Source organism: Pan paniscus, chromosome 9 (assembly GCF_029289425.2).
Source record: "Pan paniscus chromosome 9, NHGRI_mPanPan1-v2.0_pri, whole genome shotgun sequence".
In the NCBI taxonomy this organism is placed as follows: domain Eukaryota; kingdom Metazoa; phylum Chordata; class Mammalia; order Primates; family Hominidae; genus Pan; species Pan paniscus.
This window is the reverse complement of record NC_073258.2, coordinates 14,330,507-14,344,371: the sequence shown is the minus strand read 5'-3', so window position 1 is coordinate 14,344,371 and position 13,865 is coordinate 14,330,507. Positions and strand designations below refer to the sequence as shown.

Genomic DNA, 13,865 nt, shown 5'->3' with positions numbered 1-13,865 from the left:
AAGATTCAGAGGTTAAAGTTACTACTCATTTAGAAATTATTTCAATTTGTTCAATAGCACCTAAGAAAAGATCCCTTTTCTAATATGTGCTCTAAGTAAGCTTTGTTTTGCAGAAAATGTCAGGATACCTTGTTATAGATATGTCCAGAGGTACACATGGAGATTATATGACATTAACATTTTAAGAGTAATATGTTCAGTAAAGTATGTGTTACTGGCATAGACATAAACTTTTTCCCCCAAAATCTAAACGTTTAAACATATTAAACTTTTAAACATATTAAACTAGATTATAATGGAAAAGTATAAACATATTCACTTTAAACAGCATCACACACATCCAGTGTAGAAAGACTATACAGAACCAGTTATCCCTGTCATCAAGCCCTATAAACCAATTTCTGTAAGAATGAATAACATATGAGATAAATTCACTACATGCAAACTCACAAAAGCTGAGACTCTAAGTAATGCAGAGTGACTTCATCTGTTTCAACAAGCCTGTCAATGAAATTCTATAGATCAGCATGCTGTGCAAAGGGTGATATGTATCCACACCATCTGTACTTATATGATTCCAAGAAAAGACCAAGCATGGTAGCTATCTGCTTTTCACTTTGTACTAAGGTTCAAGCTTTTATTTTTTTCACCTTTATTTTAAGAACCGTGTATGCATGGGTGGTTTATATCTTAATCTACATCATTGCATTATTTTAAACTGCTTCTATTCCAGACTATTCCCCACTTGAGTTGTTCTCATAGGATCCTATATTTAATCCGTATTAGAGCCTTTATCTCACTGTTTTGTAACGACCCATTTGCTTATATGTCTCCCCCATCAGACTGTGAAAGCAGGGATTGAATCTGATTTCTATCTCTCCTATTACTTAGCACAGCAGCAGATGCACATGAGAGGGCAATGTGTATGACTTACAAGTAACACAAGTTTGTATGGTATCTAAGCTGATTATTAATAATAATAAACATTGTTTCATTAGTTCATACAAACAGACCCTTTCCCACAAACAACAGCAATTTGTCCAGGAGACCAGGTTGTTCTGTATCTTCTTCTGAGCTGAGGCTGCCCTGGGATTTCCTTTCCTCTCCGTCCTCCTCCTCCCAATTCCTCTACAGTCTGGGGGAGAACCAATCTACTTGGAGCCTTACAAGGTAAATGAATACTACTATCATCCTTTGTGTACATACACATCAATCATGTATCACTTGTTTGTGACCTTGTTTCCCTTTACTGGGCTTAAAAAAATGTTTTTGGGGTAGGCTTGAGAAGAGAAGAAGAGAGTAATGGCAATTAATTTTTGCCATAGCTCTTTATTTTACCATCAGGTATAAAAATCACATATGACTCTATGATCTTTTGTACTTGATTTGGCACCATATTTAAACAGAATGAACACTGTGTCACATAAATGTACTATTTTCCAAAAGTATGACAATTTTGGTGACACTATTAAAAGGGCTAATGAATTAACAGAAACCTTTCTCATTATGCATTGTCTAAATCAACAAACTTCAAATGGCAGCTATTATCAAGTGGATTCCACATCTGAAATAGTTATGAATCAATATTTTTAGTATAAGTCAGTAAGCAAGAAGAATATGAGAACATATACCATCCAGTAGAGGGCACATGCAAAAAGAAATCCTAAACAGAACCAACCACTAAAGAAGGAGAAATCAAACAGGCCCAGTGAAGTGGAATCAAATAGGCCAACTCCTGAAGTAGATAAAAAGGCTGTTAAAAAAACTGGCCAAAGACAGGTATCATGGATTTAGTTTCTAATCACTTGTAAGTTCACATTAGCCTTCAATCTACTCCTTATTTCTCCCCAACCCACCATCTCCTATCAACAGTGGCTGGCTACCAGTGGGAAGTGGTAGGAAAGAGACAGGAAAGAGTATGTTGAGTACCCAAACCCATTGCTTTACTGAGAAATGTGTTTCTAGAGCCCTAAGTTAAAATCATGAGAGCATTTTCTAATAAGAACATTTCACACATGGTGCCAAAATTTATAATAATTTCTTAAGGAAATGCAAACTCGATGGTTTGATTAAATAATTTTATCTGATACAATAATTTCTGAACACAACCCCTGATAAAATAATTTCTGAACACAACCACCTTGGATGCTTATAGAGTAACTCAGGAAGGCAGGACCCCTAGAACACTGGAGGAAAATGTACAGGTAGGGAAAGGGAGTGGAGTAGAGGTGTGTGAGGAACAGTAAATGCGAACAAAGACTATGATTACATGGCAATGTATAGCAAAGACTTCTAAAAATATTTTTTAAAGTAAACTTCAACTTACTAATATAATTTCTGGGAATTTTTATCTTTAGGAAATAATCAGAGATGAAAACAAAAATGTATGTGTAAGAATTTTCATAATAATATCAGCAATATTAATAATTACAGTTTAAATATCTGAACCTATAAAATGAAACTATTTTTCAGCCATTTAAAGCCCCATATTAAAATACTATTTAATAACATTAAAAAATACTCCTCATATAGTATTAAGTGAAAAACATTAATTAAAAATCTACTCATGATTCCCCATTTTCTGAAAAGTACACATAGAGGAAAGATAAGATAAAAATATGCAAAATTGCTAGAAGTGGTGCCAGTAGTACTGTAAATTATTTTCACTTTTTTATTTTATAGTAAGACAATGACATGTATTTTAATATATTTGTATAATCAAAGAAAGAGCGTTTTAAAAAAGCATGTCTTAGTCTCAAGGAATTCACGGGCCTCAGAGAGCCACAGGAAGTTGAAGTTAGTACAAGCAAAGTAGGAGTTCTGTAAATACTTGGTGCAAAAATGACTGAATCAATTGTCAGAAGACAAAGCAAATATCTCAAGAATCTTGATTTGTTAAATCTGGAACTCTCTCACAGTGTTTCAGCTATCTCAGAATAATGTAGCTATCTCAGAAAAATAAGAAACAAAATGCAATTTCTTCCAGCCTACTACAGAGCAGCTATATCAGCATTTTGGGAAGTAATGCCTTGGAACCTACATTTTTCTTTTTTATTTTTTTGAGATGGAGTCTCCTTCTGTTGCCCAGGCTGGAGTGCAGTGGCTCAATTTCGGCTCACTGCAACCACCTCCTGGGTTCAAGCGATTCTCCTGCCTCAGCCTCCCGAGTAGCTGGGATTACAGGCACCTGCTACCACGGTCAGCTAATTTTTGTATTTTTAGTAGAGATGGGGTTTCACCATGTTAGCCAGGCTGGTCTCAAACCCTGACCTCAGGTGATCTGCCCACCTCGGCCTCCCAAAGTGATGGGATTATAACAGTGAGCCACTGTGCCCGGCTGGAACCTGCATTTTTAACAAGTACCCCCAAAGTTAATTTTAAAGAAATTAAAATCTGAGAATCACTACTCTAGATAGTGTAATGGGAAACAGTTTAATTACCTCCTATTATCTGAAATCAAAGATAATTTTGTATTTTTTTTATTGTGGTTGTTTGCTACAAAAAGTTCTACTGATAGAAATGAATCCTAAATACCAAACATAATCAGGTTTTACTATTATTTCCAGAACAAATAAACCATTAAAGCTGCACAATAACTAGCTATGAGGAAATTATTCTAAATTCTAATTACAAAATATAGTAAATGAAAGATTACAGATGACATTAAAACAAAACCTGGAGTTGGGCACCATGGCTTCTACCTGTAATCCCAGCTACTTGGGAGGCTGAGTCAGGAAGATCGCTTTGAGACTAGCCTGGGCAACATAGTGAGACCTCATCTCCAGAAAAATTTAAAAGCCAGGCGTTGTGATGCACACCTGTATTCCCCGCTACTTGGGAGGCTGAGGCAGAAAGATTACTCAAGACTAGCCTGGGCAACATAGTGAGACCTCATCTCTACAAAAATTTAAAAGACAGGCATTGTGGTGCACACCTGTAGTCCTAGCTACTTGGGAGGCTGGGGTGGGAGGATCGCTTGAGCCTAGGAGTTCGAGGCTGCAGTGAGCTATGATCTTACAACTGCACTCCAGCCTGGGTGACAAAGCAAGACTCTAATCTCTATAACATAATAATAAAATTAAAAATAAGAAATCTGCAATGTAACACTATAGTGTTCTTTTTACACTGATATTTGTAATGTAATATTTAAAATCACCTGTTTTGAAGTTCTAAGAGTAAAGTTTCTGAAGCCATACTTAGCATGAAACACCATTAATGAGATATGCAATCAAAGGCTTCTCTGAACCCGTTTTCATTTCCTTCAACATAAAACATACTATCTATTGCAAAGATTTGTTTTAAGATGAAATAATATGTAAATTTATCAAGATTTATTCATTAGGCGATTAAACAATCTTGTACGTAAATAAACCTTTGCATAAAAAAGCCATTTTACTTGCTCAATAAAGTGAAAAAATTAAAAAACATAGGCTTAATCGTATTGAGAAAAAAAGAAATTTCAAAATGACATGATTCATTTCAAGCACTAAAATGAATAAACTAAAAGATAACACAACAGACCCATAAAATAAGCATGGCCCATGTGCTTCAAAATGGAAGTACTGTAAAAGTAGACAACACAGACTTTCCTTTCTGGAGGAAGTCCACTTTAAAAATTTCAGAGTATAGTCAAAATAGAAAATTATTAAAAGAAGTCTTGAATTTTTTTTTTTTTTTTTTAACTTGAGACAGGGTCTCAATCAATCACCCAAGCTGAGTATAGTGGCACCATCATGGCTCACTGCAACCTAGACCTCCTGGGCTCAAGCAATCCTCCCACCTAAGCCTCCTGAGGAGCTGGGACTACAAGCAACAGCGACCATGCCCAGCTAATTTTTTTATTTTGATTTTTGTAGAGATGGTGTCTGGCTAGGTTGCCCAGGCTGGTCTCCAACTCCCGGGCTCAAGCAATCTTCCTGCCTTGGCCTTCCCAAAGTGCTGGGATTATAGGTGTTAGCCACTGTGCCCAGTACACCTATAATCCCAGCTACTCAGGGGACTGAGGTGGGAGGATTGATTGAGTCCAGGAGTTCAAGACTGCAGTGAGCCATCATCATGCTTCTGTGCTCCAGCTTGGGCAACAGAGCAAGACTCTGTCTCAAAAAAAAAAAAAAAAAAAGAAAAGAAAAAAGAAAAGAAAAGTCTTCCTTAAAAACATAATATTCAATAATGTTTACGTTATTATTAAATAGTGGCAGCAGCAATACAGTAGAAACGAGTGGGTTGAAGGAAAAGTAAACCACATACTTCTTCTAACTTTGCGGCTGCTAGCTAGTACTCCTGCTCTAGGTCTCAGTTTTCTTATCCATAAAATAAGAGGATTAGGCTTGAAATCGCTAAGATTACTTTGGGTCTAATGCCCTATGATTTTATGAAAATACAACAAATCTTACCAGTTTCTGATTTATTCAAAATAGATGAGTAGGAGTAGCTTTGGCTGACATAATCACTGGTAGAACCCACAGAACCTTCTCTTGGAAGCGGACCTATAAACCTGTCATGAACACTGTCTTCCCCAGCACTGGAATCCTCCTAAAATGCAACATATTCAAATAGTTAGTAAATAGCAAATGTTGCTGAAACAACAGCATTCACCATTTCCTGTAGGAAGGTTTGAATGATGCCTGATACAAAACACTTTGGAAAGGTGCTCATGTCCCCTTCCAAAGTGTTACTTTCTAAATTTTCTTTCAAATTTTCTGTTTACATAAGAGAAGATTTTTGGTACTAATAAACGAAAAGTACCATTGTACTCCGTGATGACAGTCTATCATTCATTTTTATATCATCCTTGCCACGTAGGCCTAGCACATAGGGGACACACAATTATTGTTGGTGAGATGGATAGTTTCCTACTGTCTCTGACAAGAAACTTCATTTTAATAAGGAAGATGCTGAAAAGGATTAAGGGACATAAAAGCAGCACAAGCAATTAGAACAGAACTGAAGAATTCTTATGCATTTAAAAACATGAATCCCTGAACTGTGAATCCAGAGTTCCCTAAATTAATAGCTATTTTAGATTTCAATGTCACTCAGACTAATCAAAATCTTCTCATGATGTCATAAAACTAAATGATGCAATTAATGAAGATCAGAGAGCATATTCTGTTACTGCTTCAGTACAGATGGACTGTGTTTAATTACTGTCTAGTATCCAGACAGGCATTGTTAATCACAATAAACTTCTAAATGAAAAGCATCAAACAGAACAATCTTTCCTGAGCAAAGCGTCATTAAACAGAAGGATTCTGAAAAAGTCTCAGCCTGTAAAAGAGTGAGGTAAATCAGACCAGGTTTTCTTAATCTTTTTTTGGCATTTTAATTTTTTAAATTATTGTTTTTTCAACTTTTAAGTTCAGGTGTACCTGCGCAGGATGTGGTTTGTTACCCATGTAATGTGTGCCATGGTTGTTTGCTGCACAGATCATCCCATCACCTAGGTATTAAGTCCAGTATCCCTTAGCTATTCTTCCTAATGCTCTCCCTCACAACATGCCCCAGTGTGTGTTGTTCCCTCCCTGTGTCCACGTGTTCTCATCATTCAGCTCCCACTTATAAGTGAGAACATGTAGTGTTTGGTTTTCTGTTCCTGTGTTAGTTTCCTGAGAATAATGACTTCCAGCTCCATCCATCTCCCTGCAAAGGACATGATCTCGTTAGTTGTTACGGCTGCATAGTATTCTGTGGTGTATATGAACCATATTTTCTGTATCCAGTCTATCACTGATGGGCATTTAGGTTGATTCCATGTCTTTATTATTGTGAATAGTGCTGCAGTGAACATATGCGTGCATGTATCTTTATAACAGAATGATTTCTACTCCTTTGCCTATATACTCAGTAATGGGACTGCTGGGTCAAATGGTATTTCTGCCTCTAAGTCTTTGAGGAATGACCACATTATTTTCCACAATGATTGAACTAATTTACTCTCCACAACCTTGCCAGCATCTTTTGTTTTTTGACTTTTTAATAACTGCCATTCTGACAGGTGTGGGATGGTATCTCATTGCGGTTTTGATTTGCATTTCTCTAATGATCAGTAATGTTAAGCTTTTTTTCATGTTTGTTGGCTGCATGTATATCTTCTTTTGAGAAATGTCTGTCCATGCCCTTTGCCTACTTTTTAATGGGTCTGTTTTTTTCTCGTAAATTTAAGTTCCTTGTAGATTCTGGATATTAGATCTTTGTCAGATGGATAGATTGTAAAAATTTTCTCCCATTCTGTAGGCTGTCTGGTCATTCTGGTGATAGTTTCTTTTGCTGTGTGGAAGCCCTTTAGTTTAATTAGATCCATTTGTCAATTTTTGCTTTTGTTGCAATTGCTTTTGGCATTTTCATCATGAAATCTGTGCCTGTACCTATGTCCTAAATAATATTGCCTAGATTTTTTTCTAAAGTTTTGTATAGTTTCGGGTTTTACATTGAAGTCTTTAATCTGTCTTAAGTTAATTTTTGTTTATGGTGTAAGGAAGGAGTCCAGTTTCAATTTCCTGCCTATGGCTCACCAGTTCTCCCAGCACCATTTATTAAATAGAGAATCCTTTCCTCGCTGCTTTTGTCTGGTTTGTTGAAGATCAGACAGTTGTAGATGTGTGGTCTTATTTCTGAGTTCTCTGTTCTGTTCCATTGGTCTATGTGTCTGTTCTTTTACCAGCAGTATGATGTTTTGATTACTGTAGCCTTGCAGTATAGTTTGAACTTGGGTAGCATGATGCCTTCAGCTTCGTTCTTTTTGTTTAGGATTGTCTTGGCTATTCAGGCTCTTTTTTGGTTCCATATGAATTTTAAAATAGATTTTTCTAATTATGTGAAGAATGTCAATGGTAGTTTAATGGGAATAGCATTGAATCTATAAATTACTTTGGACAGTATGGCCATTAACAAGATATTGATTCTTCCTATCCATAAGCATGGAATGTTTTCCCATTTGTTTGTATCTTCTCTGATTTATTTCAGCAGTTTATAGTTCTCCTTGAAGGTGTCCTTCACTTTCCTTGTTAGCTGTATTCCTGGGTATTTTCTTTCTGTAGCAATTGTGAATGGGAGTTCATTCGTGATTTGGCTCTCTGCTTGCCTGTTGTTGGTATACAGGAATACTAGCAATTTCTGCACACTGAATTTGTATCCTGAGACTTTGCTGAAGTTGCTTATCAGCTTAAGCTGATTTTATGAAAATACATCATAAGACGATGGGGTTTTCTAGATCCAGGATCATGTCATCTGCAAACAAAGATAATCTGACTTCTTCTCTTCCTATGTGAATACCTTTTATTTCTTTTTCTTGCCTGATTGCCCAGGTCAGAACTTCCAATACTATGTTAAATAGGAGTAGTAAAAGAGGGCATTCTCGTTTTGTGCCAGTTTTCAAGGGGAATGCTTCCAGCTTTTGCCCATTCAGGATGATATTGGCTGTGGGCCTGTCATATATGATTCTTGCTATTTTGAGTATATTCCTTCAATTCCTAGTTTATTGAGAGTTTTTAACATGAAGGGATAATGAATTTTACTGACGGCCTTTTCTGCATCTTTTGAGATAATCATGTGTTTTTTGTCTTTAGCTCTGTTTATGGGATGAATCGCATTTATTGATTCGCATATGTTGAACAAACCTTGCATCCTGGGAATGAAGCCAACTTGATCATGTGGATAAGCTTTTTGATGTGCTGCTGAATTCAGTTTGCCAGTATTTTATTAAGGATTTTTGCATCGATGTTCATCAGGGATACTGGCCTTAAGTTTTCTTTTCTTGTTGTATCTCTGCCAGGTTTGGGTATGAGGATGAGGCTGGCCTCATACAAAGAATTAGGGAGGAGTTCTTCCTTTTCAATTTTTTGGAATAGTTTCAGTAGAAATGGTACCAGCTCTTCTTTGTACCTCTGGTAGAATTCAGCTGTAAATCTGTTTGGTCCTGGGCTTTTTTTGATTGGTAGGCTATATATTACTGCCTCAATTTCAGAATTTTTAATTGGTCTATTTAGAGACTCAATTTCTTCCTAGTTCAGTCTTGGAACGGCGTATGTGTCCAGGAATTTATCCATATTTTCTATTTTATGTGCACAGAGATGTTTATAGTATTCTCTGATGGTTTTTCGTATTTCTGTTGGGTCAGTGGTGATATCCCCCTTATCGTTTCTGATTGTGTTTATTTGATTCTTCTCTCTTTTCTTATTAGTCTAGCTAGCAGTTTATCTATTTTATTAATTTTTTCAAAAAACCAACTCCTGGATTTGTTGATTTTTGAAAGGTTTTTCGTGTCTCTATCTATCTCCTTCATTTCTGTGCTGATTTTGGTTATTTCTTATCTTCTGCTAGCTTTGGGGTTTGTTTGCTCTTGGTTCTCTAGTTCTTTTAGTTGTAATGTTAGGTTGTTAACTTGACATCTTCCTAGCTTTTTGATATGGGCATTTGGTGCTATAAATTTCTTTCTTAACCCTGCTTTAGCTGCATCCCAGAAATTCTGGTATGTTATCTCTTCGTTCTTATTAGTTTCAAAGAACTTCTTGATTTCTGCCTTAATGTCATTATTTACTCAAGAGTCATTTGGGAGCAGGTTGTTCAATTTTGTAGTCATGTGGTTTTGAGTGAATTTCTTGAGTTCTAGTTTGATTGTGCTGTGGTCTGAGAGTCTGTTGTAATTTCAGTTCTTTTGCATTTGCTGAGCAGTGTTTTACTTCTGATTATGTGATCAGTTTTAGAGTAAGTGCTGTGTGGTGATGAGAAGAATGTATATTCTGTTGTTGTGGGGTGGAGAGTTCTGTAGATATCTATCAGGTCCACTTGATCCAGAGCTGAGTTTAGGTACTGAATATCTTTGTTAATTTTCTGTTTCGATGATCTGTCTAATACTGTCAGTGGGGTGTTAAAGTCTCCCATTGTTATTGTGTGGGAGTGTAAGTCTCTTTTGTTGGTCTCTAAGAACTTGCTTTATGAATCTGGGTGTTCCTGTATTGAGTGCATATATATTTAGGATAGTTAGCTCTTCTTGTTGGATTGAACCCTTTACTATTATGTAATGCCCTTGTCTTTTTTTATCTTTGTTGGTGTAAACTCTGTTTTGTCAGAAACTAGGATTGCGACTCCTGCTTTTTTCTGTTTTCCATTCACTTGGTAAATTTTCCTCCATCCCTTTATTTTGAGCCTATGTGTGTCTTTGCACATGAGATGGGTCTCTTGAAGACAGCATACTGATGAGTCTTGACTCTTTATTCAGCTTGCCATTCTGTGCCTTTTAATTAAGGCACTTAGTCCATTTACATTTAAGGTTAGTAATATTATGTGCAAATTTGATACTGTCATCATGATGCTAGCTGGCTATTTTCCTGGCTTATGTGGTTGCTTGATAGTGTCACTGGTCTGTGTACTTCAGTGTATTTTTGTACTGGCTGGTAACAGTTTTTCCTTCCCATATTTAGTGCTTTCTTCAGGAGCTCTTGCAAGGCAGGCCTAATGGTGATGAATTCTCTCAGCATTTGCTCGTCTGAAAAGGATCATATTTTTCCTTTGCTCATGAAACTTAGTTTGGTCAGATATGAAATTTTGGGTTGGAAATTCCTTTCTTTAAGAATGTTGAATATTGGTCCCTAATCTCTTCTGGCTTGTAGGGTTTCCACTGAGAGGTCTACTGTTTGTCTGTTTGTAGGTGACCTGGCCTTTCTCTCTGGTTACCCTTAACATTTTTTATTTCATTTTGACCTTGGAGAGTCTGATGATTATTGTCTTGGGGTTAATCTTCTCATGGTGTATCTTACTGGGGTTCTCTGCATTTCCTGAATTTGAATGTTGGCCTGTCTTGCTAGATTAGGAAAGTTCTCCTGGATGACATCCTTAAGTATATTTTCCAACTTGGTTCCATTCTTCCTGTCTCCTTCAGGTACCCCAATCAGTTGTACGTTTGGTCTCTTTACATAATCCCATATTTCTTGGAGGTTTTGTTCATTCCTTTTCATTCTTTTTTCTCTATTCTTGTCTGCCTGTCTTATTTCAGAAAGACAGTCTTCAAGCTCTAAGATTCTTTTCTCTACTTGGTCTATTCTGCTATTGACACTTGTCATTGCACTGTGAAGTTCTTGTAGTGTGTTTTTCAGCTCTATCAGGTCAGTAATGTTCCTCTCTGAACTGGCTATTCTGGCTGTCAGCTCCTGTATTATCACAATTCTTAGCTTCTTTGCATTAGGTTACAACATGCTCCTTTAGCTCAGCAAAGTTTGTTATTACCCACCTTCTAAAACCTCCTTCTGTCAATTCAGCCATCTCAGCCTCAGCCCAGTTCTGTGCCCTTGCTGGAGAGGCACTGCGGTCATCTGGAGAAGAGGCATTCTGGCTTTTTGAGTTTTTGACATTTTTGTGTTGATTCTTTCTCATCTCTGTGGGCTTATCTACCTTTGATCTTAGAGGTTGCTGACCTTTGAATAGGGATTGTGTGGGGTCTTTTCTGTTGATATTATTGTTATTATTTTCTGCTTATTTGTTTTACTTTTAACAGTCAGGCCACTCTTCCATAGGGCTGCTGCAGTTTGCTGGGGGTCCACTCCAGACCCTAGTTGCCTCAGTTTTTCCCATACCTGGAGGTATTACCAGTGAAGGCTGTGAAACAGCAAAGATGGCAGCCTGCTCCTTCTTCTGGAAACTCTGTCCCAGGGGGTCCTGAACTGTTGCTGGCCTGAATGCACCTGCAGGAAGTTGCTGAAAACCCGTTGGGAGCCAATTCCAAGCCAGTGCGTCTTAGCTTGTGAGGTGCTGTGGAAGTGGGGCCTGCAGAACAATGCTGCTTGGATCCCTGGATTCAGCCCCCTTCCTAGGGGTATTTATGTATGGACTTCCCACCTTGTTGGGGATCCTGGGGTCAGAGTATGTAAAACTCCTGGGGTCTATATGTGTGCCCGAGTGGCTGCTCTACCAAGATTCCACATAGCTCTGTGTATTGGACCCAAGACCCTGGTGGCGTGGGCTCCTGAGGGGATCTCTTGATCTTAGGATTGCAAAGATCCATGAAAGTAGTGTGGTTTCCTGGGCAGAGTCATACAATCATTCACAGCTTCCCTTGGCTGGGGGTGGGGATTCCTTTGGCTTTGTGTCTCTCCTGGGTGGGCCATCGCCCCACCCTGCTTTTCTTCATTCTTTTTGAGTTGAGTTGTTTGCCTAATCAGTCTCAATGCGAGAACTTGGATATTTCAGTTGAATGTGCTGTATTCACTCTCCCCTTTCACTCCTCTTCATGAGTACTGTGGACCGCAGCTGTTTCTAATCGGCCATCTTGGCCCCTCCCTCTTACTCTTTTTTAACTCATGTCCTCTACAACGCACTGAGAGAAAAAAAAAAAATCTCTGGTGGAATAGCCCTCAAATTGGGAGTTACTGCATTAGATATCTCTAAGGCAACTGGGCTGAACAGGAAAGTCTACTGAAATGTGAATTGGGATAAACATTAAAAGAATAGAAGTGAAACATTTAATGTATACACCAGTCATTCCAAAAAAGGTGGCAGGTTAGGGGAGGAAGTGAGAACGGAAATGACCTTCTTGCAGATACTGAAAAACCTGATGAAAACCACCAAAGATTTACAGCAACCAAGCAAATGCTTAAACAAAGGAAGGGTCACTACTGAAACACAGGAGATCTTTGTGGCACTTTGACTTATCCTAGACCCACCCCCATCCCTGGTGTGGCAGTGGTCTTGAAGAGAGCAGTATATGTTAAATCCAAGGCGGCAACAGACTGTATACACAAATAATGTTGCTGTGGATGTCCAGTGTAACTATGTTATTCTACACACTTATAACAAACCAACATAAAATGAAAAAATATTAATTTATTACACAAATTACAAAACACATCTTATTTCCTTTGGGAAACTGCATCCTCAAGTAGTAGGTGACAGTGCACAAAAATTATAAATATGGGGCTTTCTAAGTAGCTTACCAGCAGTATTTGAGGTTGTTCACCATCTTTATCTGTCAAATGCAGAAAGTTCTTTTTTCCTGGCTCAAAATTAGCGTCGAGAAGTGACTTGTCGCTGGTATGATCCAGTGGTGCCTATGGACATAAAACATAATATTTCAGATTATGAGAAACATAAAATAAGTAATCTGTAAATAGATACATATCTACATTTAAATAGTATTTTTTTAGTAATGATCTGGTAAAATTCTCTTCATCTAGGCTTGGAATTAACTCATTTATTCATTAACTGGAATAGCTAAGCCCAGTAACAGTGCATACACTGATAGGTATCCCAGAGACTCACATTCCCCAACATCTAACAAACTAAAAAGAGAAAAGGTAAAAGTTAAGAGGTAATGTTAAGTACTACATACACATAAAAAGCATCTATAAACATTTCTCTTTCCATGTTCTATACAATATATGCAATATGACATTTAATGGGGTTTCAAGAAAATTGACCAAAGATAATTTTACATAACTAAAAACCAAAATGTTTTGATATATAAATATGATGAAAAATACCAGATAAGCAACATACTAAGCAACCCAACCAAAATAATTATGTAACATAATTATGTAATGTAACAAAAATAAAACTAATGTAGTATATAATATAGCCTTTAGAAAGACTCCTTAAGGAAAAGCCTGTCCCAGTAAATGATACCTATTTCAAATGTACTGCTAGGATTCAGAGGACCCAGGGGGTATGGAAGTGACTGTGATCAGACCTTTGAAAATTAAACATCTAAGAGTCAAGTCTTCACCTAACTTATATGGTAGGGCAATTTCAACTCTAGCTGTCATTCTAATATACTCTAGTTGGTGGATGAGAGAGGAAACTCTGTATGCCCCAAGCCCTACTCACTCACTCCAGACTGCTGTTGAGAAAAATGAGGGAGTAGAGATAAACATCTTTAA

The 13,865-nt window shown here is 37.3% G+C and overlaps 1 protein-coding gene across 4 annotated transcripts in view; it reads right to left on the bottom strand.

Annotated features, from left to right (window-relative positions):
* The window catches only part of USP47 (ubiquitin specific peptidase 47), a 117,877-nt gene that overhangs the window by 61,600 nt on the left and 42,412 nt on the right, over positions 1-13,865 (bottom strand). For all 4 annotated transcript variants that reach the window (XM_008971426.5, XM_003818168.6, XM_008971425.5 and 1 more), the window contains 2 exons: positions 12,924-13,037; positions 5,394-5,532 (listed from right to left, as the gene is read on the bottom strand). In XM_008971426.5, the coding sequence (XP_008969674.3) occupies positions 5,394-5,532; positions 12,924-13,037 (253 nt within the window). The remainder of the gene's footprint in view (positions 1-5,393; positions 5,533-12,923; positions 13,038-13,865) is intronic.